General features: G+C 46.0%; 1 protein-coding gene across 3 annotated transcripts in view; it reads right to left on the bottom strand.

Annotated features, from left to right (window-relative positions):
• Positions 1 to 11,431: 11,431 nt before the first annotated feature.
• The window catches only part of il12rb2 (interleukin 12 receptor, beta 2a), a 77,743-nt gene continuing 61,207 nt past the window's right edge, over positions 11,432 to 27,967 (bottom strand). For all 3 annotated transcript variants that reach the window (XM_072511081.1, XM_072511079.1, XM_072511080.1), the window contains exons 14-17: positions 19,046 to 19,186; positions 16,978 to 17,089; positions 15,603 to 15,702; positions 11,432 to 13,081 (exon numbers count right to left, since the gene is read on the bottom strand). In XM_072511081.1, the coding sequence (XP_072367182.1) occupies positions 12,548 to 13,081; positions 15,603 to 15,702; positions 16,978 to 17,089; positions 19,046 to 19,186 (887 nt within the window). In that variant the 3' untranslated portion in view covers positions 11,432 to 12,547. The remainder of the gene's footprint in view (positions 13,082 to 15,602; positions 15,703 to 16,977; positions 17,090 to 19,045; positions 19,187 to 27,967) is intronic.

A 27,967-nucleotide genomic window follows, 5' to 3' on the forward strand; every position in this document is an offset into this window, starting at 1 on the left:
AACTTGGAATGTTGCAGGAGGCCAAGGACAGAGTGTGCTGTCTGAGAGCAAGGTGGAGATTTAAAATAACAGGTAGCCAGAAGCTGAGGTCATGCTCGCAAACTGAACGAAGGTGTTCCACAAAACAGGCGCACAACCTGCTTTTGGCTCTCCCAGTATAAAGCAGATCACATGAGCATGAGTACAATGCGCTAAATTAACACGTAATTTACATGCATGTTTTTTAAGTGCCTTGGGTGGTGAGGAGAGGAGGTAAAAGGGCAGGTGTTGAAAGATGCTGTGGGTAGGGAGTTGGATGTTGGGAGGAGACTGGTGTGGACCAGGATGTTAGTGAGGAGAACGTTCCCCTCGGGATGCTGAAAGGGGAGGGAGGGGGCAGATACGTTTGGTGGTGACATCATATTACAGGTGGTAGAAATGGAAGATGATCCATTGACTGGAGGCTGGCGAGGTGAAAGGGGAGGATGGGGGAAACCCTATCATGGTTCAGGGAGGGACATGATGGGGTGACAACATAGTGCTGGAAATAGAGCAGACATGATTGAGGGCCCTGTCAACCATGTGGGGTGGAGGGTGAAATCCTTGGTTGAATTCATCAGAACTATGCTGCCTGCATCCACTATCCTGCTCCTTATACCCCTTGACCTTGTGGCCCCATCACTTTGCCCTGATCTATAGACTCCAATGTGGCATTACCCTATTTCTGTAATCACTTGCTACCCTTCTGCAGTTTGAACTGCCTGTCCTTCCATTTCATGCCACCTGTTCCTTCTCCTCTAACAGTAGTAAAGCCTGCAAGCATCAAACCGTGGTCCTCTGAAACTTTTATCCCAAATCTTTCAAATTTGCTGCAACTTTTACCAGCTTCAAAATTCTCTTCAAACTAAAGTTTGAATTACACAATACCGAATGGTCCACTGGTCTAACTGCACTATTTTACTTATCCGATTTGGGTTTGAAATAAGCCCAGATGGATGAAATTAAATTCTTTCCTCTGTTGATGAATGGGTGTCAACCTTGGCTCTGGTAGCATCAGTCAAGGTCAAAGATTCAAGTCATATCCCAGAGACTTGCTAGCAAGTGCAATACTGAAGTCTTATTGTACTGCTGAAAGGTGCTGCCTTTCAGATGAGACACTAAAATAAAGTCCTGTATTGCAAAAAGATAGAACTTAGAACAGTCCAGCACAGTACAGGCCCTTCGGTCCACGATGTTGTGCCGACCATGACTCAAACGTATTGGATAATACGGTGGAAATGTCACAAAATTATTAATAGCTTTGCGGAAGAATTTCATTATATTAAAAAAAATTATTCTTAAATGAAAAATAATTGGCAACTGAATCTTGAATATTATAAAATGTCTGTACATTTATATGTCTCGATTGCCTTTATTGTTCTGTTTTTCTCCCCTTGATGATTTTCCTGAATCCAGCGCATGGTTCGAAGACCCTTCAGTACCTCACCTAAATGGTCATTCTTAATTTGAGCCGAGACATTGAGTGTTAGTAGAGTACTTGATCATGAGCACCTGAGCTTGCCCTTCACTAACATTCAAATGCAGATTTATCATTAGGAATCACTGGTTATTAATTGCAAAACCTTGTTGATTTTCTCCAACTGCTCCCCTGCCTGGGAATTAAATAGCACGTTCTCAAACAACTGAAAATCTTGGAAATAATCAGTTCTGGCAGCATCCATGAGAGAGAAACATGAAAGGTTTTAGGTTCTTTCATTAAATTGTTGAAGGAAAGTGGAATATTGAAAGGGGTAGAGCAAGTAAATGATTTTGGGCCATGGAACTGAAATGTCATATGTGGTAAAACGCTTCGAAAAGACTTGTGAAATTAGGGAGTGTTGACGCTAAGCTGTCACGGGAGTACAGAGAATGGCAAACAAAGAATGTATGTGTGTCAGCGGAGTTAAATAAGTGAAGGTGAAGTAGGATGGGGTGAGTTCACCAGAGTATTACAGGAGGGAAATAGTGATTTAAAATGTATATACCTTTTAGGGTGTAACTAGGTAGATAATGCCCAGCAATATTTTCTTCTGATCATCGAATTCCACAATTGAACCTGCCTCCACCACTCCCAAGCTGTGCATTCCAGATCCTTTATAAAAAAAAAAGAGTACCCCAATTTTTTTTTCTCAAAATTAAGGGGCAATTTGGCATGACCAATCCACCTACCCTGAACATCTTGGGGTTGTAGGGATGAAACACATGCAGACACGGGGAGAATGTGCAAACTCCACGCGGACAGTGGCCTGGAGCTGGGATGGAAACTAGGTCCTTGGTGCCGTGAGGCAGCAGTGTTAAGCACTACCCACCCCACCGTCCTGCCCGTGCATTCCAGATCCTAACCAATCCTAATCATGGGTTTCTCTCAAAGGTTGCATGGATAATCCTGGAAACTATAGGTTGGTGAGCCTCACGTCGGTAGTAGGTAAATTATTGGAGAGAATTCTCAGGGACAGGACTTGTACCCATTTGTAAACAAATGGACTCATTAGCGATAGCATGGTTTTGTGAAGGGGAGGCCATGCCTCACTAACTTGATTGAGTTTTTTGAGGAGGTGACAAAGATGATTGAGGGGAGGGAGGTGGATGTTGTTTACATGGACTTCAGTAAAACCTTTGACAAGGTACCTCATGGTACAAAAGGTGAAGTCACATGGGATCAGAGGTGAGATGGTAAGGGATACAGAACTGGCTCGGTCACAGAAAGCAAAAGGTAGCAGTAGAAGGGTGTTTTTCTGAATTGAAGGTTGTGACTGGTGGTGTTCCACAGGGATTGGTGCTGGGGCCACTGTTTGTAGTATACATAAACGATTTGGAGGAAAATGTAGCTGGTCTGATTAGTAAGTTCGTGGATGACACCAAGGTTGGTGGAGTGGCAGGTAGTGTTGAGGATTATGTTGGAGGCTTAGGCAGAGAAATGGCAAATGGAGTTGAATCCGGACAAATGTGAGGTAATGCATTTTGGGAGGTCTAACATAAGAGGGGAAATATACCGTAAATGGCAAAACTCTTCGAAATATAGAAAGTCAGAGAGATATGGGCGTGCAGGTCCACAGATCTTTGAAGGTGCAACACAAGTGGACAAAGTAGTCAAGAAAGCATACGGATAATTTAGAACGGCGATGAGGAGACATTTCTTCATTCAGAAAGTTGTGAATCTTTGGAATTCTCTACTCCAGAGAATTGTGGATTCTCCATTGTTCAATATATTTAAGGCTGTATTAGACAGATTTTTGGTGTCGCAGGAAATCGAGGGATTATGGGGAGCAGGACGGAAAGTGTCATATATGCAGAAGATCAGCCATAATATCGAGTGGTGGAGCAGGCTCAAGGGGCTGGAGGGTCTACTGCTGGCATTTAAAAGGTAAGAGCAGAGACTTTTCAATTTGATACAGAGAACTTGCGGAACCAAATGGGCCATTATTAAAAGATGGCTTGCAGACCATGAAGGTACAAACAAGAGCCTTACTGGAAAAGTATTTAACTCAACAGGCTGTTAGAATAGACTTGACTGTTAGCTTGCCCAAACTGCTGATGATGTCATCAATATCATGTGATCAGTCTCTTATAGTGACCTTGTTCCAACTAGGAACAAACATGACTACACAACACTCCCCACTTTACATGAGAGATTCCTGCAATGAAATAGAATATGACATTATCAAAACTTACAATATGACAATAAATTAGACATTCTGGAGGATGTCAATTTGTGTGTGCATGTTGGTGAACCTCGGGCATCTGTGTTTATATTGACTGCAACAGGATTTCGGTGTAGTTTGAATGTCGTCCATAGTTGTCTCCACTGGAGTCAACATAGTGTTTGGAGGTTGACTCAGTGTTGAAATGTCTTCCACAGTTTGTGGAATTGTCAGGTTCTCAGGAATGTCTCGGTCTTCATTTGGCACAATTTGTTGCGGACTCTCGTTTTGACTCGGTCTCTGGCAAACTAGTCCTAGTGGCTAAAAGTTAATCAACTTGTCTCTTCCACACTACATCATCCCGAGTTCGAAATGTGTAGCAGACAGGTCCTGTATGTGCTAAGACGTTGATAGGTATCCACTTGTCACTGGTGGAAGAGATCCTTGCCAATACTTCCTGACCTGAAAAACATGGCGCTTAGCCCTGTTCTCGCATTGCAAAACCTGACTTAGTGTTTCCTTTCAACAATTGCGCATGTCCAAAGGAACTTCAGCAAATCAAACGCTGTGCATGTAATTGGCAATTTGTCATGAATAACGCTGGAGAACTTTGGATTGTCCAATGTGTTGTAATCCTGTTCGTCATCAGGAATTGGCTTACATCATTGTCACCATGATCCTTTCTCATGAATCACCTTCAGTGAATGCTTCATTGTCTGAGCAAACTAGCCCATTTGTGGCAGGATGATAAAGGGCGGATCGGATGCGTTGAATTCAGTTTTCCTTTAGCTAATTTGTGAATTCTTGCAAAATCAACTGTGGCTAACATTGTTCAGGGTAACCAAATCTTGCAAAAATTTCACCTAGCCTTTCTATTGTTCTCTCGGAGGATGTAGTCTTAATGGTGACTAGGCCATTTTGAATGTGCGTCCACCACAAAGAAAAACATTATGCCATCAATATGGACTCTTTGCCATGGCCCTTCTGGCCATTGTAATGGTGCTAGTGGAGGTAGGTTTCAGACCTTTGCACAAGCTGAACACATTCCCGGCCTTCTCGATTTCACCATCGAGCCCTGGCTTCTAGCTATCTCCTTCATCCTTACTATCCCACAATGATCGTCAAGAAATTGGTTTAGTACAAGCTTCCTTAACAATGGCACAATGGTGACCCTCATTCCCCAGAGGAGACGACCAGCCACGTTTGGACAGTTCATGTCTTCGGGTAACGTGGCTTCAACTTGCGGTACGAAGTACCATGTCCATAACTTCTGACAGTAGTGGATTATTTCTGGTATACATAACTTGTCCTGCGGTTACAGGAGTGTTATCGACTTCTTCGAAATAGAAATTAATTACCATTCAATATTCATTGACTATAGGTAAAGGTAACCTAGAGAGTCCATCCCATGGAGATTTGATTGATATTTTATCGTGTATGTGCTGACAACAGCAAAGCCCATCTCTGCATCCGGCTCACTGCTAGCAATGGAATACCAATGTGCAGCCCAAGTATCATTGTCAATTGTCGATGATCTGTTTAATTTCCTTCCATATTAGGTATTGGTAAAAACAGTTGAATCCTAAAATGATACCTAGAGCTTCCTTCTCTATCTGCACAGTTCATTTCTGCTTTGTTCAAGAATCCTGATGTAAAGGCCAGTTAAGTCTTACTTCGGTGGTAGGCAAAGTAATGGAAAGGGTACTGAAGGATAGGATTTCTGAGCATCTGGAAAGACACTGCTTGATTAGGGATAGTCAGCACGGATTTGTGAGGGGTAGGTTTGCCTTACAAATCTTATTGAATTCTTTGAGGAGGTGACCAAGCATGTGGATGAAGGTAAAGCAGTGGATGTAGTGTACATGGATTTTAGTAAGGCATTTGATAAAGTTCCCCATGGTAGGCTTATGCAGAAAGTAAGGAGGCATGGGATAGTGGGAAATTTGGCCAGTTGGATAACGAACTGGCTAACCGATAGAAGTCAGAGAGTGATGGTGGATGGCAAATATTCAGCCTGGATCCCAGTTACCAGTGGCGTACCGCGGGGATCAGTTCTGGGTCCTCTGCTGTTTGTGATTTTCATTAATGACTTGGATGAGGGAGTTGAAGGGTGGGTCAGTAAATTTGCAGACGATACGAAGATTGGTGGAGTTGTGGATAGTAAGGAGGGCTGTTGTCGGCTGCAAAGAGACATAGATAGGATGCAGAGCTGGGCTGAGAAGTGGCAGATGGAGTTTAACCCTGAAAAGTGTGAGGTCCATTTTGGAAGGACAAATATGAATGCGGAATACAGGGTTAACGGTAGAGTTCTTGGCAATGTGGAGGAGCAGAGAGATCTTGGGGTCTATGTTCATACATCTTTGAAAGTTGCCACTCAAGTGGATAGAACTGTGAAGAAGGCCTATGGTGTGCTCGCGTTCATTAACAGAGGGATTGAATTTAAGAGCCGTGAGGTGATGATGCAGCTGTACAAAACTTTGGTAAGGCCACATTTGGAGTACTGTGTACAGTTCTGGTCGCCTCATTTTAGGAAGGATGTGGAAGCTTTGGAAAAGGTGCAAAGAAGATTTACCAGGATGTTGCCTGGAATGGAGAGTAGGTCTTACGAGGAAAGGTTGAGGGTGCTAGGCCTTTTCTCATTAGAACGGAGAAGGATGAGGGGCGACTTGATAGAGGTTTATAAGATGATCAGGGGAATAGATAGAGTAGACAGTCAAAGACTTTTTCCCCGGGTGGAACAAACCATTACAAGGGGACATAAATTTAAGGTGAAAGGTGGAAGATATAGGAGGGATATCAGAGGTAGGTTCTTTACCCAGAGAGTAGTGGGGGCATGGAATGCACTGCCTGTGGAAGTAGTTGAGTCGGAAACATTAGGGACCTTCAAGCAGCTATTGGATAGGTACATGGATTACAGTAAAATGATAGTGTACATTTATTTGTTCTCGAGGGCAGCACGGTAGCATTGTGGATAGCACAATTGCTTCACAATTCCAGGGTCCCAGGTTCGATTCCGGCTTGGGTCACTGTCTGTGCGGAGTCTGCACGTCCTCCCCGTGTCTGCGTGGGTTCCTCCGGGTGCTCCGGTTTCCTCCCACAGTCCAAAGATGTGCGGGTTAGGTGAATTGGCCAATGATAAATTGCCCTTAATGTCCAAATTGCCCTGGGTGTTGGGTGGAAGTGTTGAGTTTGGGTAGGGTGCTCTTTCCAAGAGCCGGTGCAGACTCAAAGGGCCGAATGGCCTCCTTCTGCACTGTAAATTCAATGATAATCTAGGACAAAGGTTCGGCACAACATCGTGGGCCGAAGGGCCTGTTCTGTGCTGTATTTTTCTTTGTTTTCTATGTTCTAAATACTATTGATTTCTCTTCACCATTGGGCATTAAATGAGAAAACACTGCTAACACCCACAAGCCAGTTGCAAGGGTAACTGGATCAAAGTGAGCAAGGACTTCTGACTTTAGTAGTGCCTCATTAGCTTGTACAAAGCCTTCTCAAACTGATCTACCAACTTAAATTTCCTGTTGACATAAGTTGTGTAAACACTTGAAAATAGTTGCTATAGGTTAAGGAAAACCTTCCATCTAATTACAAAAATGATCGAAGTTGATTTACCGTTTGAGGTTCAGGTGCCTCAGTTATGGCTTTTACTTTTAAAAGGCGATTTCTGCAGTTCCTTTGCAGCAGTCCCTTAGGGGCAGCACGGTAGCATTGTGGATAGCACAATTGCTTCACAGCTTCAGGGTCCCAAGTTCGATTCCGGCTTGGGTCACTGTCTGTGCGGAGTCTGCACATCCTCCCCGTGTGTGCGTAGGTTTCCTCCGGGTGCTCCGGTTTCCTCCCACAGTCCAAAGATGTGCAGGTTAGGTGGATTGGCCACGATAAATTGCCCTTAGTGTTGGGTGGGGTTACTGGGTTATGGGGATCGGGTGGAGGTGTTGACCTTGGGTAGGGTGCTCTTTCCAAGAGCCAGTGCAGTCTCGATGGGCCGAATGGCCTCTTGCTGCACTGTAAATTCTACGTTAATCCATGGCGTGCCCTGGACTTGCGGCAGGTATTCAATAGAAGATTTGAAGAATTCACGTTTATCCTTCCTTGCCCGTAGTCGATAATGTTCTAGTCTCTGGAGTGCAACATCTACATTTTGAAGATGCTCTTCATTCTTTCCACCAACTAAGACAAGACATCGTCTAAGTAGCACTGCACTCCTTCTAGTCAGTTTAGAATTTGATCCATGGCAAGTTGGAACAACGCAGGGTGCAAGCGTGATGTCAAATGGAAGTCTTTTATATCTGAATAGCCCTTTGTATGTCACGATTGTCAAATATTGTTGTGAATCTGGATCCACATTTATCTGGAGGTCAGTTTGACTAAGATCAACTTTACTGAAATGCTGGCTTCCAGCTAACCTAGCAAATACTTCTTCTGGGGCGGTCCTTCAGGGTCGAGGGTGACTTGATTCCTCTCCGGGGAGATGGGTCTTGCGGTGGTTGAATAGTCTGATCCTGGAGCGCAGACTCTGACACAGGTTTGGCGGGTGGTGCTTGATGAGGTGGGTAGGTGGGATGTTTCGGCTTCAGCACTCTCTTTCCTCTGTTTACACGGGCTTCCTATGACCCTCTAGGTGATTGGCACCTTCGCAGATGCTTTTTATCCAACTTGTGTGTTCCAAGGCAAGCAATTCACATGGATCAGTGGAGATGTTGCATTTATTTAAGGAGGCTTTCAGAGTGCCCTTGTAGCTTTTCCTCTGCCCTCTAGAGCACTTGTTTTGGGAATCTTGTGTCAGGAATGTGGGCAATGTGGCCTGCCTATTGCAGCTAGTCGAGTGTTGAGGATATTGGCCTGGGAGAAGACACTCACGTTGGTACGCCTATCCTGCCAGTGGATTTATAAGATTTTAGGGAGGCAATGTTGGTGATATCTCACAAAGGATTTGAGGGGTCTGCTGTACATGTTTCTGATACATACAGGAGGGCGGGGATCATGGCTGCTCTGTAGACCATGAGTCTGGTGCTCGGTTTGACGTCTGGTCTTTGAATATTCTGCTCCTCACTGGTCTGTGATAGGGGCCCCCTCCAGGACCCCTGTAATTTATTTATTTATATTTATTTTCCAATTAAAGGGGCAATTTAGTGTGGCCAATCCACCTAACCTGCATATCTTTGGGTGGTCGGGGTGAAACCCACGCAAACACGGGGAGAATGTGCAAACTCCACACTGACAGTGACCCAGGGCTGGGATTTGAGGCCGGGTCCTCAGCGCCATAGTCCCAGTGCTAACCACTGTACCACATGCTGCCCTCACTGTGGATGTTGATGATTGGGGGGGGCAGTTTTGTGTGGCAGGAGCGGGCTGGTATCGAACCGTTGTTTTTCGGAGTCTTAAGGCCCATTCTCTCATGCCTTGGTGAATGCGCTGACTGGTTTGTAGCTTAGCCTCTGTATGTTCACACACACTGGTGTCGTCTGGGTACTGCAGCTCGATGACAGAGGTTGGGATGGTCTTGGTTCTGGCCACGAGACGAAGGTTGAACAGTTACCCGCCTGTCCGTTAGGTTAGTTCCACTCCAGTGGGGAGCTTCATTATAATAATAATCTTTATTCTCACAAGTAGGCTTACATGAACACTGCAATGAAGTTACTGCGAAAAGCCCCTAGTCGCCACATTCCGGCGCCTGTTTGGGGACATAGAGGGAGAATTCAGAATGTCCAAATTACCTAACAGCACATCTTTCAGGACTTGTGGGAGGAAACTGGAGTATCCAGAGGAATCCCACGCAGACACACAGACAGTGACCCAAGCCAGGAATCGAATCTGGGACCCTGGTGCTGTGAAGCAATAGTGCTAACTACTGTGCTTCCGTGCAGCCCATGGTGATGAGGTGGAGTGTTGCTGCAAGGAAGATGGAGAAGAGCGTTGGTGTGAAGATGCAGCCCTGTTTGCACTCGTATTGGGCCTCTGGTGGTTCCGTCGGTGAGGATCACTGCTTGCATGTCATCGTGGAGCAGGTGGAGAATGTGATAAATTTCTACGGGCAGCTAAATTTGAGAAGGATGCTCCACAATCCCTCATGCTTCACAGAGTCGAAAGCCTTTGCGAGATCAAAGAAGGCAATGTACAGAGGTTGATGCTGCTCCCTGCACTTTTCGTGGATTTGTTGCGCACTGAAGATAATGCCCATTGAGCCTCTCGATGGGCAGAAATCCCACTGAGACTCCAGGAGGATCCCTTCAGCCGCTGGGAGGACGCAGTTGAGGAGCATTCTCGCAATGACCTTTCCCGTGGCAGAGAATAGCGAAATCCCTCTAATTTCTGCAGTGGGACCTGTTTCCTTTCTTGAAGATGGTCACAATTAAGGCGCCTCTGAGATAATCCGGCATGCTCTCTGCCTTCCAGACAAGGGTGATGAGGTTGTGGATTCCTGTCAAGAGTGCCTCTCCGCTGTATTTTAATACTTCTGCGGGGATTTTGGTGGAGCTGCCAGTTCAGGAACGCCTTGCGGTCAAGGAGATCCTGGCTCTCCTGATCATTCTCGTCAAACCAGTCTTTGCGTTTCCTGGTCGAGAGCCCGAGCATCTTCTCACAATGCTGAATATGGTGGCGTTTAAAGTGACCAGGTGCTGTGGATGTTCTGCGGCTCTGGCTCGTTGGTTGGCGCCAGGTTATCTGTGAGCAAATAAATCATCAATTAAAGGCAGAGGTTATTGCTCTGCACACGGTACCGGATTGGTAGTGACTTTAAAATAGCACCATACTTGTACTGAACCATTTTTGTTCATAATAACAATAATCTTTATTATTGTCACAAGTAGGCTTACATTAACACTGCAATGAAGTTACTGTGAAAATCCCCAAGCCGCCATATTCCAGTGCCTGTTCGGGTATACTGAGGGAGAATTTAGAATGTCCAATTCATCGAACAAGCACATCTTTCAGACTTGTGGGAGGAAATCGGAGCATCCGGAGGAAACCCACGCAGACACGAGGAGAACGTGCAGACTCCGCTCAGTCAGTGACCCAAGTCGGGAATCAAACCCAGGTCCCTGGCACTGTGAAGCAACAGGGGGTGTGACCCAATCACTTACATTGATGGTTTGAGCACTGCCATCTAAACCAGCCTCTCTAATTCGGCCCTGACCTTGGGATTAATGGCATACGGCACTGACCTACCCTTCAAAACATCTTGCTTGGCTTTCGTCCTTAATCTTTAGCTTTACTGAGCTCTCGTTCATGCTCCCCAGCTCTTCATGTTTCATTAAAATCTTCAGTAGACCTCCTTCAGACCCGACATGAGTTCCACTTTGCCCCAGTTTAGTTTGATTCACTCCAGCCAGGTTCTCCCCATTAGGACTGGATAGTTACCGTTAACAACGTGCAGGGACAAGTCTGCGATCTGTCCATTTAGCTGCATGTTTACATCAGTACGGCCCCTCAACAGAACCACTGCCCCAGAATAGCTTTTCAGTATTATCTTTAAGGGTTGGAAGGCAATAGTTTCTCTTGGTAACAGTTTCTGGTACCACTGAAACTGCTGCTCCAGTGCCTACCTCCATTTTCACCAGTTGTCCCTCCAGTAAAGGAGTGTCCCAGTAACGGTTCGTTGCGCCTTCAATGGCCAGTACATTCAACGACAGTTCGTCATTCTCATTAAATGGCGGGACAGGCTTGAGGGGCTGAATGGCCTACTCCTGTTACTATGTTCCTGTGACCACCTCATCAGCAGTTTTCTTTGTGGTATTTTTAAAAGAAAGGCTTGCGGATCACGAAGGTAAACAAACAAGAGCTTTTATTGGAAAGGTGTTTACTCGATAGGCTGTAAAGACAGACTGACTATTTGCCTGCGCAAACAGCTGATGACATCATCTATACATCACGTGATCGAACTTTCAAGGTAACAAACATGAATACACAGCACCAGGCACGTAATGGATGGGAGTGTAGGTTTTGAACATGTGGAGAAAAGGATATAACACATTTTGCATGAGATCCAGTTTATGGAGGCTGGAAACCGGGACGTTTGTATAAGATGGCATTCATAACTACACACTGAGATGGTGATCACATGGAGAATTACAACAGTGATAGCAGTGGAACTGAAGGAAGGCACCGTTCATGACCGAGCAAATTAAACTTGAATGATGTCAAGGTTCAGCATTGCTGATTGGTGAAGTCGGTGGGTTAAGCAGAGAGGCGGGCATCAGCTAATGGGAGGAGAAAAGGATGGTTTTTAAGGAGATGTTCATGCATCAATTGCAAAATAAAGTGCAGCAACTTTAAGAAACTCAAAAGGGAGATCAAGGTTCAAGGTCCTGTTTTGTGTGGCTAATGGTGAAGGGGTTGAAATCAAACAGCAGTCTGTCGTGCTTTACAAAGTTGCTGTTTCCTTGATGTTAAACTGTTGGCTGGAAAAGCCTAGAGTGTAAACCTCTGACGTTCTGAATTTTTAAAAGATGTTCCAGGGTCATGACTAATGGGAAGAAATGTTTACAAATATTACCTCATTGCACTAGAGCAAACATTCCGGATGTCACAAAAACGAAATCTACAAATCTGCTCAGACTGTCCACAGCTAATTATTTTGCAGGTTGCAAACAATGTTCAGGGTGACTGAGATATACAGCTCTCTCAACTTTTAGAACTCATTTTATGTACTCCGAACTTTACAGTTACATGACAGTTGGTCTCAAATGCTTATCCTTGCAGTACAGTACCTGTGTAATCCAGTGAAAGACAATTGTGCAACCATCCTAAACTGTTACATGATGTTACGAAGATGGAAAAGAGCAAGAAGTGCTCCTTTTTTTGTAAAGAAAAACTTTCCCCGGCAGTCAATCGTCAGCAGTATAAGCTCTCAAAATACAAAATGTTAATAACACGTGATCATCTCATTCCACAAGCGAACTGCAGTCTATTCTCACTACATCTAATGTCAGGTTCCCTCCGAAGGGGATTTCCGTTCTAGCCAAGGAAGGAAGAGGCATGAATGAAAAGGAATCTGCAAAAAAATCACTATCAGCCTCTTTAGTGTTGTCAGTAGCATGGAGAAAGTTGGAGGGGATGTAACCAGTATTTTGGCTTCTTATGGAGTTGTTTGAATCAGTGAGGTCCAGGTTAATTTCCACAGAGGGCAATTTTTCAATGTATAAACAAGGGAGCTGGCATTTGTAATCCAGAATTTTCCCTTCGCTGTTCGTTGGTGAAAGAGCTCCAGGGTTTAGTTCCTTGCTCTGGTGCAACTTACTAGCTGTGGACTGAATAAATAGCAGGGATTTCAGGCGATGTTGTTCTTGGTCACCAATCTCTCTATTGATGCAGAATTCCTGCTCGGGTGGCATTTCCTCTACTTGTAGAGTCTCAGGATCTTCAGAAGTGAAAGTTGATCCAGTTTGGAAGTCAGCATATGTTAGATCCATCCTGTCCTGGAGTAAGAAAAGTGAGCAGATTCAGAAACATTGCATCTGTTGGTCACATTTCAAAAGTGGACCCAAGTATATTTTATCATTTTTTTTGTGGTCCTTTTAGACAGCTTTTCCCTTTCCCCACCTTTACCTGGTCCTATAATTTTAAAAAGAACCCCTGATAGGCGAGATGTATGCAACCAAGAAGATGTGCTTCTCACAGGAAGGAAACTGCTATTTCCTTGCAATTGGTTGCCATGAAACAATAGAGACTAGGAAAGTCTGACCGATTTTCAGCTTATGATCTATTGCCAATTTATATCCATACATTTCCAAAACAGCTGAACCAAAGGCTTCTATTATAATATGAGTGACAATCCAAAGGTTGCATACCCACCCAGAGGGGGATAGTGAATCTGGTTTAAAATCAAGACATTATTCTCCAGCTCATCAATCCCCTTCCTTTTAAAAAAAATTTAGGGTATCCATTTCTTTTTTTCCCAATTAAGGGGCAATTCCATGTGGCCAATTCACCTACACTGCACATCTTTGAGTTGTGGGGGTCAGACCCACGCAGACACGGGGAGAATGTGCAAACTCTACACAGACAGTGACCCGGGGCCAGGATCAAACCCAGGTCCTCAGCACCGTGAGGCAGCAGTGCTAACCATTGCACCACCGTGCCGCCCATCAATCCCCTTCCTAACTGAGGACAGTAATTCTACCTGCACAGTCTTATAAACCAGGTTATTCTCCTGCTTAAGTGCCAGCCTGGCTCAGTTAAGGAATTCAGCCTTGAGTCACAACAGTGTGGGTTCAAGTCCCACTAACAGACTGGAGCACATAATTCAGGCAGACACTTCTGTACTTAAAGGATATAATCTTACGGATGAGGTGTAAAACCGTGAACCTGTCTGTTTGCTCATGGGGAGGTAGCAGACTCCATTGCATTGTTTGAGAACTTCAAGAAACATAACTAAAATAAATAGACTGGTCATTTATTTCACGGATGTTTGTGGGACCCCAATCTGGAAACTGGCTGCTTGTGTTCCCTACATTACAATAAAGGGCCCTTGGGAATGATAGGCTCAGATCAAAGAAGATGGGTTAAAAATTTGCAGGATTGCGTGAATAGGATGTGGGACAAATTGGATAGTCTTTCAAAAGGCCACTAGAGGCACAGTAGTTGAACGGCTTCCTCTGTGCAGTAGTGGTCTATGATTTTATGTCTGGGTGTGTAACCTAAAACCTGGTGAAAGAGGCAGGTTTTAAGCAATGTCTGGAGAGGCAGAGAAATGGAAAGTGTGGAGGAGGAATTCCCGAGTCTGGCCCCCAAGACAAGTGAAGGCACAAGTGTGAATGGTTGGGAAAATGGTGGCGGGGGTCAATTACCTCCTTTCTGAACGGGAGGCCCATTGTCAAGTTCCAAATGGTTAAAGACTCCTTTTTGGCCCATACATGACTTGGAGTGGATAGCACTTGCAAAGTGCCCCATCTGGTGGCTGAACCAAGAACTGCTAAAATGTATTCAAAGTAAGACTTGCATTTAATAATAATCTTTATTATCACAAGTATATTTCCATTGCAATGAAGTTACTGTGAAAAGCCCCTCGTCGTCACATTCCGCCGCCTGTTCGGGAACACAGAGGGAGAATTCAGAATGTCCAAAGTACCTAACAGCATGTCTTTGGGGACTAGTGGGAGGAAACCGGAGTACCCGGAGGAAACCCACACAGACACCGGGAGAACGTACAGACTCCGCGCAGACAGTGACCAAGCCGGGAATCGAACCTGGGGCCCTGGCGCTGTGAAGCCACAGTGCTAACCACTGTGCTGCCCTAATATTTAATAATATAATAATAATAGCTTATTGTCACAGTAGGCTTCAATGAAGTTACTGTGAAAAGCCCCTAGTCTCCGCATTCCGGCGCCTGTTCGGGAAGGCTGGTACGGGAATTGAAACCACGCTGCTGGTCTTGTTCTGCATTGCAAGCCAGCTGTTTAGCCCACTGTACTAAACCAGCCCCTATTTCATGACCAAAATAAGCTTTAAAGCCAAATAAGTGCTTTCAAGTGTACTAGTGTCGTAATGTAGAACTGAAGCAGCCAATCTGAGCACACGCTCCCACAATGTCATCCAGACTCGAAACATTAGCTCTGTTCTCTCCCCACAGATGCTGGTAGACCTGCTGAGATTGTCCAGAACTTTCAGTTTTTGTTTCAGCTCCCAGCATCTGCAGGAATTTGCTTTTATCCCACAAACAGCAATTTGGTGATGACTAAACTATCTCTTTTTGTGTTGATTGAGTGATGAATGTTGGCCATGGCCCAGAGGATAGCTCCCCAATCATCCACAAAATAGTGCTGCGTGATCTTTCACATCCACCGGAGACAAACGGGGCCTCAGTTTAACATCTTATTCAAAAGATGAAGCATTTTGAAAATGAAAGAGGAGAATTTTCCAAACCATGTACTATTACTGACACTGTCCCAACTGCAGAATTTATATCATTGAATGGAAGGTTCTTATAACAAATGTTACCTTAATTGCAATATATTCCTTTGCCCAAGTGCAGTTAGCTGGATCAGGAATGTTTCTCACATACAGTCGAGATGTGAGTTTCGATAAAATGGACCATATCCTGCAGCAATATGAAATACAAGTGAGATCAGTTCCTTTTATCAATTCATACAAATATAGCTTGAGGAATGACCACATACATTGTGGATGATTATTCTGTAATGTCTCTAGTCTAAAAGCTATATATAGTTGCCACCCAGATACTGTAAGTCAATGTGGACTCCAATCCATTTGGATTTCTGGTCCACGTTCAATGTTCATGTGAAATGAACTCCCTACTAGGCAGCTTGGCAAATTGGAATTGGAAAATTGGGGTTGTGACTGAATGAGCCTGTAGGAACATTTAAAAGGGAAGGGGCATAAGTATCTGGAATTAAAATAAGCTCTACTCGCGAACCGGAAAATGTTCACATTGAATCAGCCTTTGAATGTGCACGGTTTTGAGCTGTCAGGCGCAAAGAACAGATGGGAATTTGAAAAGGTACCAACATACGGTGGATAGGCAATGCGCCTTAGGTCACAGCAAGTCATTTATATATATTGTGTAAATAGCTGAAGTCGCTGCTTTGTTCCAATTCCCTCAATGGACACAGCATTAAAAGATTCTAAAGACACAGGACAGTTTCATCCCACATCTTATTCTGATCTTCTTTATTGGTGGCCAATCTGCCTCTTTTTGAATCTCAATTTTAGTGCTCTGCTTGCATCTTAATGCTAACTTGGAGAAAGAATACTATGCTACTCTGCTGCTGTTACACTGTGCCTGAATATGCACCTATGTGGGAAGAGTCGTGATCTTCCAAGAACTACACTCCTACTCCATGCAAAAAGTAATAAAACGAGAAAAATGTGAACATTATAAACTCATTTAATTAAACTCCACAAAACACGGGAGCCATTCGCCAGACTGTTCCGAGACCTGTTTGTGGCCAACATATAAATAAATAGCCCAGGGAGAAATAGCCAGGACAAGACAGAAAGAGGAAAGCGAGGGAGGATGGGGGGAGAAAGGTGAGGTAGCAAAACCCAGCAAGAAAGAATGGAGGGCAGCAGTGAAGAAGGGGGAAGGGAGGAATGGAGAGAGGGGTTGAGGGGAGAGGAGGTGGAGGGTAGGGAGGATTGTATGCTGTGTCTGACAGCGACAGACTGTAAATCGGGAAACCCAAGAAGAAACCTTTGTGACTGTACAATAAATGAAAAAGAACGGCAATGTATATAATTTTGAAAATGCCAATAAAAAGATTTAAAAAAAACAAAACAAAACATTTGAACATAAACTATTTGTGAATTCACTTAATCACAATGAGTAGATCACAATTTCAAATTTTGTGTTTACCTGTTTCTCACCGACTGCCAAAAACAAAATCCAGAAACTATGCTAGCGAAAATGAATGTTACTGTAACAACCACTGCTATGATGGTCTTGCTGTCGGGATGTGGAAGAAAACCTGAAGGTAAAGAACATTGCAGCAGTTTCAATTCACTGATCAGAATAACAACTTCAGCAGAAAACCCAATCTCACTCCAACTTCTAATCTGTAATTCCAAAACATTGATCAACTTCCCCGTACAACACTGAGAACTGTTTATTTTTCTGTCCATCCAATTTTCTCTCCCCTTTCTCAACCACGAAAGACATCTGAATAATGCTGGGATATGACCACATTCCGAGACCGCATCCAAGTGGTTGTCCTTCACACGAACGTCGAGACATTTCGAAATCTGGCCTTGAGTAAAATAATTTACGTGCCTTTAAAATGTCAGAGCTAGTGGTGTGATATCATGGGCCCTTTCTGGTTCCTATGGTTCAGTTTATCTTCTGGGGGGAGAGGGGGGAATGGCAGAGGAGGGATGGGGTGGTTGGGGCTAAAGATGGGAGAAAACGATTTTCATTTCCAGGCTTATTCTAGCAAATAGTGGGCTGAATTATATTTGAGTTTAAAACTACAAGTGGATCCCATGCCTTAATTGGTGATAATTGCTTTCTCGCCATGGCGGGATCCGGATCGCGTCAATTGGAGCCGGTTAGATTGGAAACTGATCAGGGGCAGCACAGTGGCGCACTGGTTAGCACTGCTGCTTCACGGCGCCGAGGTCCCAGGTTCGATCTCTGCTCTGGGTCACTGTCCGCGTGGAGTTTGCACATTCTCCCCGTGCTTGCGTGGGTTTCACCCCCACAACCCAAAGATGTGCAGGCTAGGTGGATTGGCCACGCTAAATTGCCCCTTAATTGGAAAAAAATTAATTGGGTACTCTAAATTATTTTTGAAAAAATGATCGGAAACTGATCAGCGCCTGGCGTGGTTCCCGATTTCGGCCTCTCCTGCTATCTAACCGGCCCGCTCGTTTTCACGCCTGGCGCGACATGGCCGGTAGATCGCTCCCTTAGAAACGTTTTGGTTGAATTCCGCTCTTAATCTCAGTTTGAATTTTTGGAAAGGAACAGAAAAACTTGAAGATGAACTAGTTTGAAACTTGTGGAAGTATCTAATAATAATAACCTTTATTGTCACAAGTAGGCTTTCATGAACACTTCAATGACGTTACTGTGAAAATCCCCTAGTCTCCACACTCCGGCGCCTGTTCAGGTACACAGAGGGAGAATTCAGAATGTCCAAATTACCTAACAGCATGTCTTTCTGGACTTGTGGGAGGAAACCAGAGCACAGTGGTCCCCACAAAGTCTGTGGCAAACAAAGCAACCAGCAGATTAGCATGGAGGGATTGGAAAAGGAACCAAAAAGAGAGTGAGGCATCCACAGCCAAGAGGAGGTAAATTAAAGGTTTGCCGATGAGATTACTTAGAGCTGAGGAAAACTTTCCAGAGTACTTTTGCATACTTGTGTGGTCCATAAGTAAATAGCTTTAGGAGAAAATAACTTTAGGATTGATGTATCTTATAAATTAATTCTTGGGGAAAGAAAAAAGTAAATCTGGGTGCAATACGGGTACAATACGGAGATAATTATAAACCACTTTGTTAAGTATTTTAAAAGTTTTCGTGCGCGCAATTCATTTTTTTCAATTAACGGGCAATTTAGCGTGGCCAATCCACCTACCCTGAACATCTTTTGGTTATGGGGCGAAACCCGCGCAAACACGGAGAGACTGTGTGAACTCCACATGGACAGTGACCCAGAGCCGGGATCGAACCTCGGACCTCAGCGGCGTGAGGCAGCAATGCTAACCACTACGCCACCGTGCTGCCCTTACCACTTTGGTAAGTTAATAGTGTTTGTTTTCAAATCTTTCATATACAATAAAGTTTGTTTTGTTAAAAAAAAAAAGTAAAACATTCTAATGTTTTGGTTAAAATGACATATTTGAATTTCTCTTTGAATGTTAACAGTCCTTAGCTGGGTCATAACACTTTAAACATTCAGAGTTCTGTTACACTTCCTTACTTTTTTGGCTGTAGTAAAATCGGTGTTGTTTTCCATTTTTCCCTTCACCAGCTTTAGTTACTGCTGTCATCCACACAATATATCCTGTTCCAGGTTTCAGATCTGGAATGGTGTAATTACTGCTGGTTGGGTCAATGTCCCCTAAAAAACAGCAAATTACAAATTGCAGATTATAGACTCTTAATGTGTCTGTTCCAGCTTGTACTGTTGTTGGCAATCTGTATTACTTTCATTCCTCTCTGCAATTTCTCCCCCTCGTCCTCTCCGTAATTTCTCCCCCTCCTATCTGGTTATCAGACTCCGCAGTGAGTCTAATCAGTTGAACTGGAATCCTAGACCATTAATTTATTTTCTCCTAACTGGGGCCTGGTCCTCCAGCAACCCCGAGGCTTCCTGATCACAAGACCTTGGGCGTGATTCTCCAGAAAGATTTCTAAGTGTGGAAGCGAGCGGAAACGGCCGCGAGCTTCCTGGCGTTCAGCCCAGCGAGGCCGCCAACACCCGGCCCTGTGATTCGGGGTACAGCTCTGGAGAGGCTCTTAGATGTGGTGGAGGCCAGGAGGGATGTCCTGTTTTCCCAAGGGTCCCAGAGTCAGCCACAGGGCAGCCAGTGCCGCCTGGGAAAAGTGGCCACGGCTGTCAGCTTGGACAGCGTGACCAGGAGGACTGGCCTCCAATGCCTCAAGAAGGTCAACGACCTACACCGGGCAGCACGGGTCAGTTGACACCTCCCATCCCTCCCTGGAAACTTCCACCCCCAAACGCAACCAGTCCCACCCCAACCCTCCATCTGCACCCCCCAACCCACCCTTCACACTCCCCTCCCCAACAATGTGACCCATCCTTGTGGGTAACGATGCCCGCTCTGTCTCCGCATGAGTAGCTCTCGTACAATTGCCGGGAGAGGGCCCAGACCAGCGGAGAGTCAGGCTTCATTAGTGGTCAGGCTTCTGGGTCACAACCTGGTGAGCACCCCGCTGCTGCTGATACACATGAGGTGGAGGCAGGAACCCCAGGCGAGAGAGCAGTCGGAGGGCTGCTGGAACCCAGGATCCAGCTGGGTCCCAGTTAGATGCTGAGCCCTTGGAATAGATTTACCCGGTGCTGATGAAGATGTTAGGGAGAGGCCGGGACATTCAAAGGGAGGTGTCAGTGATACTGGGGCAGCACAGTGGTTAGTACTGCTGCCTCACAGCGCCAGGGACCTTGGGCACTGACTGTGTGGAGTTTGTACGTTCTCCTCGTGTCTGTGTGGGTTTCCTCTGGGTGCTCCGTTTCCTCCCAAAGTCCAAAGATGTATGGGTTAGGAGGATTGGCCATGATAAAATTGCCTCTTAGTGTCCAGGCATGTGCAGGTTAGGTTATGGGGTTAGGATTGGGTGGATGAGTGAGTGGATATGAGTAGAGTGCTCTTTCGAAGAGTTGGTGCAGAGACAATGGGCCGAATGGCCTCCTTCTGCACGGTAGGGATTCTATGATTCTACACTCCAGCAGATCCATAACTGAATGGAGGAGTCCCAAAGACTCCTGGCACAGGAGATGTCTCCGGCAATGCGTGACGCTGAGACTAACACTGCTCGAGTGGCGACTGCATTGGAGAGCCTGGTGCACGACGTTGGTGCCATTAGTGAAGGTGTCCAAGGTGTGGCGCAGTCAGTGACGGCCATGGCTGAGGGCCTCGGCAGACTGGCTGACCCGATGGGCGACGTGACCCAATACCAGGCTGACCTTGATGAGGTGCTATGTGACACGTCCCGCTCTCCGATGGGAATGGTCGAGGCGCTGTGGAGCTTGTCCCAGTCGCAGGTGGGCATTGCGGATCACTGCAGAGCTTGGCCCAATCACTGAAGAGCATCACCAAGGGCATTGACACCATGGTGAAGACATTGGGGAGCCGCCAGGCTGGCAGAGCCAGATGACGAAGGGGCAGTCGAGGTTCAATCCAGCTGCCCAGCAATCCCAAGGTGAACTCCAGGGCCGTTTGGGCACCGATCGGGAGAAGGGGGCGGGATGTGGCAACCTGGACTCATCCTATGGACTGGCGACGGTGGCCACCAGCTCCCCCGCGTTCCACCCCCTCTGATGAGGCAGTGCTTCGCAGCCAGCACCCGGGACAGGGCGGCACGGCTGTGCATGTGCCGCCAAGTGCGCCGGGGCCCTCTGGCCCCTGAGACCCTAGAGGACACCTGCCACAGGCATCGATGGCCACAGGTCAAGGTAAGCAGCTGGCTGCCTCCACCTCTGATGTGCATCCTGGGAAAACATCCAGACATAGTAGTAGAGCTAGGACGGCCAAGTACACTTCGGGCACTGGGGCGAGGGCGGCGGGGGGGGGGGGGGGGGGGATAATGGGGCGGCACCATCGGTATAGTGGGACACTGGTGTACACTTGAACGAGGAACATTAGAACAACCTCAACACAACCAGTATGACGGGTGACACAATGGTTAGCACTGCTACCTCACGGCACCGAGGACCCGGATTCATTCCCGGCCCCGGTTCACTGTCCGTGTGGAGTTTGCACATTCTCCCCATATCTGCGTGGTTCCCAGCCTCACAACCCAGAAAAGATGTACAGGGTAGGTGGATTGGCCATTCTAAATTGTCCTTTAATTGGAAAACAAATTGGGTACTCTAAATTTAAGAAAAAAAAAAACAACCAGCATGACGCCTCTGGCTCTTTTGTTCTGCGACGCAGGTCGCCCATGCCCATCCCCCCAGAGGCAGTTCTCGTTTTCCGCCTCTCCCGCTATTCACCGGCCTTGTCTGGCTCAACTATAGCCACTTAAAATGGCTAACTCCCGATTTAAAATGGCGAACGGCAAAGGCTGATGGGAAAGTCAGCCAACAGGACAAAAATGAGCAGCTGCAGGTTGACTGTGTATTTACCTCTGGAAAGGCCAGACAAGATCGATACCAGCAACCATCAGCATAACAAAACACCAGCCATCTGCATATTAATGAGCAATCCCCGGGAACAATGAGAACCATTTAGACACATAAAGCCAAACCAGACTCCGTGGCGCCAGCAGAAGCCTACACAATGGGAGGTGAACGACCACCTCAGGACCGCACATCGATCAGGGAACCGCTCCGGCATTGGAGAAAATCGAACCAAGTGATTGGGACAAAGTCCAACCACTTGGAACCAGGTACAGGGTCCGCCCCGAAAGGTGGGAAGCCCCTGGGGACTATAAGAATTGAGTCCCAAGTTCAAAGCGGGCTCTCTTCCAGCTCTCTTCAACCGCTTCCAGCTCTCTTAACTCTTCAACAGCCTCTCAAAACTGTAAGTCTTACTTCAACGCTCGCTACGAGATAGGTGCTCCTAGCTACCAATCTGTACCAACTTCGAATCCCGCAGGCACAGAACCCGAACGAAAGGCCCTTCGTTTCCCTGACCTGGTGGGCCAGTTCCAAGTTAAGTATTGGCCTGTTAGCTGCAGAAGTAGCTTAGACGTAGAATTTGTACATGAGTAGTGATTACTGTGTATAATAAATGTGCTTTGATTTAAATCTTACTAAGCGGTGTATTGGATTATTGATCATTACTCGGACTTGAACCACGTGGCGGTATCAGAAAGATACCTGGTGACTCAAGAGCAAAGGTGATAAAACAGAGCAATTAAACAAAGGCAAAAGTTAGCAACACAATGAGAGTACAACAAGGCCGGAGAATCATGCCCCATGTAGTGGATATACAAGGGGGGGGGGGCGGGAGGAGTTCCTATCTAATCTCCGACTATTGCAAACATCACATTGAAAGTGATCGAGAGGAGTGAGAATAAAAAAGTTGAACTGCGTTTTCACACGGTGACACTGTTTAGCACTGTTGCCTCACAGCGCCAGGGACTTGGGTTCAATTCCGGCCTTGGGTGACAGTCAGTGTGGAGTTTGCACATTCTCCCAGTGTCTGCATGGGTTTCCTCCCACAGTCCAAGGATGTGCAGGTTAGGTGGATTGGCCGTATAAATTGTCCCTTAGTGTCCAGGGATATGCAAGTTAAGTTACCAGGGTAGTGGGCCTAGGTAGGGTGTTCTTTCAGAGGGTTGGTGCAGAGCCGATGGGCTGAATGGCCTCCTCCTGCACTGTAGGTGTTCTATGATTCACATAATTTGGGGCACGGTACCTGGGTTATGCCTTGATGTCACTACTTGGTTTATATATTAAAACAAATCCATCTTCATCCTGAATCCTCATTATTAATGTACTCAGTGAGCTACCGGTGTGAAACATGAATTTGATTAGTTGGAGACAGTTGGTTAGTCGATACCTTCCTTCCTGTGACATCATGGATAGGTTTTGTGGTGTGCGGGTTCATTCATTATATCCATGCAGGGAAATTCCATACTCACTAGATTTTTTTACTTTTTTTTAATAAAAAAGAGTATAGATTGTTCTAAGTGGAAATTAGTGGGGAGGGAACTCAAAAGCTTTCAGTGTGTGCCATTAGACGAGGTTCCTTGTAATCCAGCACATAGTTAGCTCATTGAAACATTGTCTCCCTTCGACTTAAATATATATTTTAGAGTACCCAATTCATTTTTTCCAATTAAGGGGCAATTTAGCACGGCCAATCCACCTAACCTGCACATCTTTGGGTTGATGGGGCGAAACCTACGCAGACACGGGGAGAATGTGCAACCTCCACACGGACAGTGACCCAGAGCCAGGATTGAACCTGGGACCTCGGCGCCGTGAGGCAGCAGTGCTAACCACTATGCCACCGTGCTGCCCTCCCTGAAGACATCTTTAACAAGCTTTTCTAGATTATAAAAATGTATAACAATGAGTGATAAATACTAACGAGTATAGTTATTGAACTGCATTCTGAGCGTCATCCAACTACAGATTGTGTGACTATTCAATAAAATGCACTTCCTCTTTAAAAGGTAAATGAAGGTGACATATTTGATCAGACTGTTGTATAAATCATTTTGAAATAAAAGGAATAATTACTCGTTTCAAATAATTAGTCATTTCAAAATGTCACTATGCATTTGACGTAGTCTACTTGGACTTCAGCAAGGTTTTTGATAAGGTTCCACATGGGAGACTGATAGAGAGGGTAAGAGCCCATGGGATCCAAGGAAATTTGGCAAATTGGATCCAGAATTGACTGAGTGGCAGGAAGCAAAGAGTGATGGCCAAGGAGTGTTTTTCTGACTGGAAGCCTGTGTCCAGTGGGGTCCCACAGGGATCAGTGTTGGGGCTCTTGCGGTTTGTGGTTTATACAAATGATTTAGACTGGAATGTAGGAGGGTTGATCAGCAAGTTTGTGGATTATATGAACATTGTCGGGGTGGTAAATAGTGAGGGGGGTAGCCTTAGATTGTAGGGGGATATAGACAGGCTGGTCTACAGGCTGATTTCGACGTGAGAACAGCTGGTGAGTCAGTTTCAGTGGGAGCATTGCGGAAGTGGCTGCTGGGAGGTAAGTCAACCTTTAAAAGCACTTGTCTTTGCAGGGGCAGGCCAGTCAATTTCGACGTGAGAACAGCTGGTGAGTCAGTTTCAGATGGAGCAGTGCGGAAGTGGTTGCTGGGAGGTAAGTCTGTCCTTTAAAAGCACTTGTCTTTGCAGGGGCAGGCCAGTCGATTTCGGCGGGAGTGGAGCTGGCTGGTTAGTCAATTTCAGCAGGAGTTGAGAATTTTTCTTGTTTTTAAATTAGTGTTTTAGGCGGGAACAGGAAGTCGACCCGCGGACGTCTGGGAAGACCCTCACCAATAAATTCTGGTGGAGAGGAAACCCGAGACACTACACGTGTAGTGTCTCCCACCCGCCCTCCTCCTCTAACCTAATAATAAAACCCATTGGTCTGAGGTAAGTACCATATTTTATTTTATTATATTATTATTATTTTTTATTAAAAATTTAATTTAGTTGTTAGCCAGATCTTGGTAGAAAGTTAGAGGAATGGCAGGGAAGGGAGTGCAATGTTCCTCCTGCAGGATGTTTGAGGTGAGGGATGCAGTTAGTGTCCCTGCTGATTTTACCTGCAGGAAGTGCTGCCATCTCCAGCTCCTCCAAGACCGAGTTAGGGAACTGGAGCTGGAGTTGGAAGAACTTCGGATCATTCGGGAGGCAGAAGGGTTCATAGATAGCAGCTTCAGGGAATTAGTTACACCAAAGATTGGAGATAGGTGGGTAACTGTAAGAGGGACTGGGAAAAAACAGTCAGTGCAGGGATCCCCTGCGGTCGTTCCCCTGAGAAACAAGTATACCGCTTTGGATACTTGTGGGGGGGGGGGGACTTACCAGGGGTAAGCCATGGGGTATGGGCCTCTGGCACGGAGTCTGTCCCTGTTGCTCAGAAGGGAAGGGGGGAGAGGAGCAGAGCATTGGTAATTGGGGACTCTATAGTCAGGGGCACAGATAGGAGATTTTGTGGGAGCGTGAGAGACTCACGTTTGGTATGTTGCCTCCCAGGTGCAAGGGTATGTGATGTCTCGGATCGTGTTTTCCGGGTCCTTAGGGGGAGGGGGAGCAGCCCCAAGTTGTGGTCCACATTGGCACTAACGACATAGGTAGGAAAGGGGACAAGGATGTCAGGCAGGCTTTCAGGGAGCTAGGATGGAAGCTCAGAACTAGAACAAACAGAGTTGTTATCTCTGGGTTGTTGCCCGTGCCACGTGATAGTGAGATGAGGAATAGGGAGAGAGAGCATTTAAACACGTGGCTACAGGGATGGTGCAGGCGGGAGGGATTCAGATTTCTGGATAACTGGGGCTCTTTCTGGGGAAGGTGGGACCTCTACAGACAGGATGGTCTACATCTGAACCGGAGGGGCACAAATATCCTGGCGGGGAGATTTGTTAGTGCTCTTTGGGGGGGGTTAAACTAATGCAGCAGGGGCATGGGAACCTGGATTGTAGTTTTAGGGTAAGGGAGAATGAGAGTATAGAGGTCAGGAGCACAGATTTGACGTCGCAGGAGGGGGCCAGTGTTCAGGTAGGTGGTTTGAAGTGTGTCTACTTCAATTCCAGGAGTATACGAAACAAGGTAGGGGAACTGGCAGCATGGGTTGGTACCTGAGACTTCGATGTTGTGGCCATTTCGGAGACATGGATAGAGCAGGGACAGGAATGGATGTTGCAGGTTCCGGGGTTTAGGTGTTTTAGTAAGCTCAGAGAAGGAGGCAAAAGAGGGGGAGGTGTGGCGCTGCTAGTCAAGAGCAGTATTACGGTGGCGGAGAGGATGCTAGATGGGGACTCTTCTTCCGAGGTAGTATGGGCTGAAGTTAGAAACAGGAAAGGAGAGGTCACCCTGTTGGGAGTTTTTTTTATAGGCCTCCTAATAGTTCTAGGGATGTAGAGGAAAGGATGGCGAAGATGATTCTGGATAAGAGCGAAAGTAACAGGGTAGTTATTATGGGAGACTTTAACTTTCCAAATATTGACTGGAAAAGATATAGTTCGAGTACAATAGATGGGTCGTTTTTTGTACAGTGTGTGCAGGAGGGTTTCCTGAAACAATATGTTGACAGGCCAACAAGAGGCGAGGCCACGTTGGATTTGGTTTTGGGTAATGAACCAGGCCAGGTGTTGGATTTGGAGGTAGGAGAGCACTTTGGGGACAGTGACCACAATTCGGTGACGTTTACGTTAATGATGGAAAGGGATAAGTATACACCGCAGGGCAAGAGTTATAGCTGGGGGAAGGGCAATTATGATGCCATTGGACGTGACTTGGGGGGGATAAGGTGGAGAAGTAGGCTGCAAGTGTTGGGCACACTGGATAAGTGGGGCTTGTTCAAGGATCAGCTACTGCGTGTTCTTGATAAGTATGTACCGGTCAGACAGGGAGGAAGGCGTCGAGCGAGGGAACCGTGGTTTACCAAGGAAGTGGAATCTCCTGTTAAGAGGAAGAAGGAGGCCTATGTGAAGATGAGGTGTGAAGTTTCGGTTGGGGCGATGGATAGTTACAAGGTAGCGAGGAAGGATCTAAAGAGAGAGCTAAGACGAGCAAGGAGGGGACATGAGAAGTATTTGGCAGGAAGGATCAAGGAAAACCCAAAAGCTTTCTATAGGTACGTCAGGAATAAGCGAATGACTAGGGAAAAAGAGTAGGACCAGTCAAGGACAGGGATGGGAAATTGTGTGTGGAGTCTGAAGAGATAGGTGAGATAATAAATGAATATTTTTCGTCAGTATTCACTCAGGAAAAAGATAATGTTGTGGAGGAGAATGCTGAGCCCCAGGCTAATAGAATAGATGGCATTGAGGTACGTAGGGAAGAGGTGTTGGCAATTCTGGACAGGCTGAAAATAGATAAGTCCCCGGGACCTGATGGGATTTATCCTAGGATTCTCTGGGAGGCCAGGGAAGAGATTGCTGGACCTTTGGCTTTGATTTTTATGTCATCATTGGCTACAGGAATAGTGCCAGAGGACTGGAGGACAGCAAATGTGGTCCCTTTGTTCAAAAAGGGGAGCAGAGACAACCCCGGCAACTATAGACCGGTGAGCCTCACGTCTGTAGTGGGTAAAGTCTTGGAGGGGATTATAAGAGACAAGATTTATAATCATCTAGATAGGAATAATATGATCAGGGATAGTCAGCATGGCTTTGTGAAGGGTAGGTCATGCCTCACAAACCTTATTGAGTTCTTTGAGAAGGTGACTGAACAGGTAGACGAGGGTAGAGCAGTTGATGTGGTGTATATGGATTTCAGCAAAGCGTTTGATAAGGTTCCCCACGGTAGGCTATTGCAAAAAATACGGAGGCTGGGGATTGAGGGTGATTTAGAGATGTGGATCAGAAATTGGCTAGCTGAAAGAAGACAGAGGGTGGTGGTTGATGGGAAATGTTCAGAATGGAGTACAGTCACAAGTGGAGTACCACAAGGATCTGTTCTGGGGCCGTTGCTGTTTGTCATTTTTATCAATGACCTAGAGGAAGGCGCAGAAGGGTGGGTGAGTAAATT

Source organism: Scyliorhinus torazame, chromosome 7, assembly GCF_047496885.1.
Source record: "Scyliorhinus torazame isolate Kashiwa2021f chromosome 7, sScyTor2.1, whole genome shotgun sequence".
NCBI classification, from domain to species: Eukaryota; Metazoa; Chordata; class Chondrichthyes; order Carcharhiniformes; family Scyliorhinidae; genus Scyliorhinus; species Scyliorhinus torazame.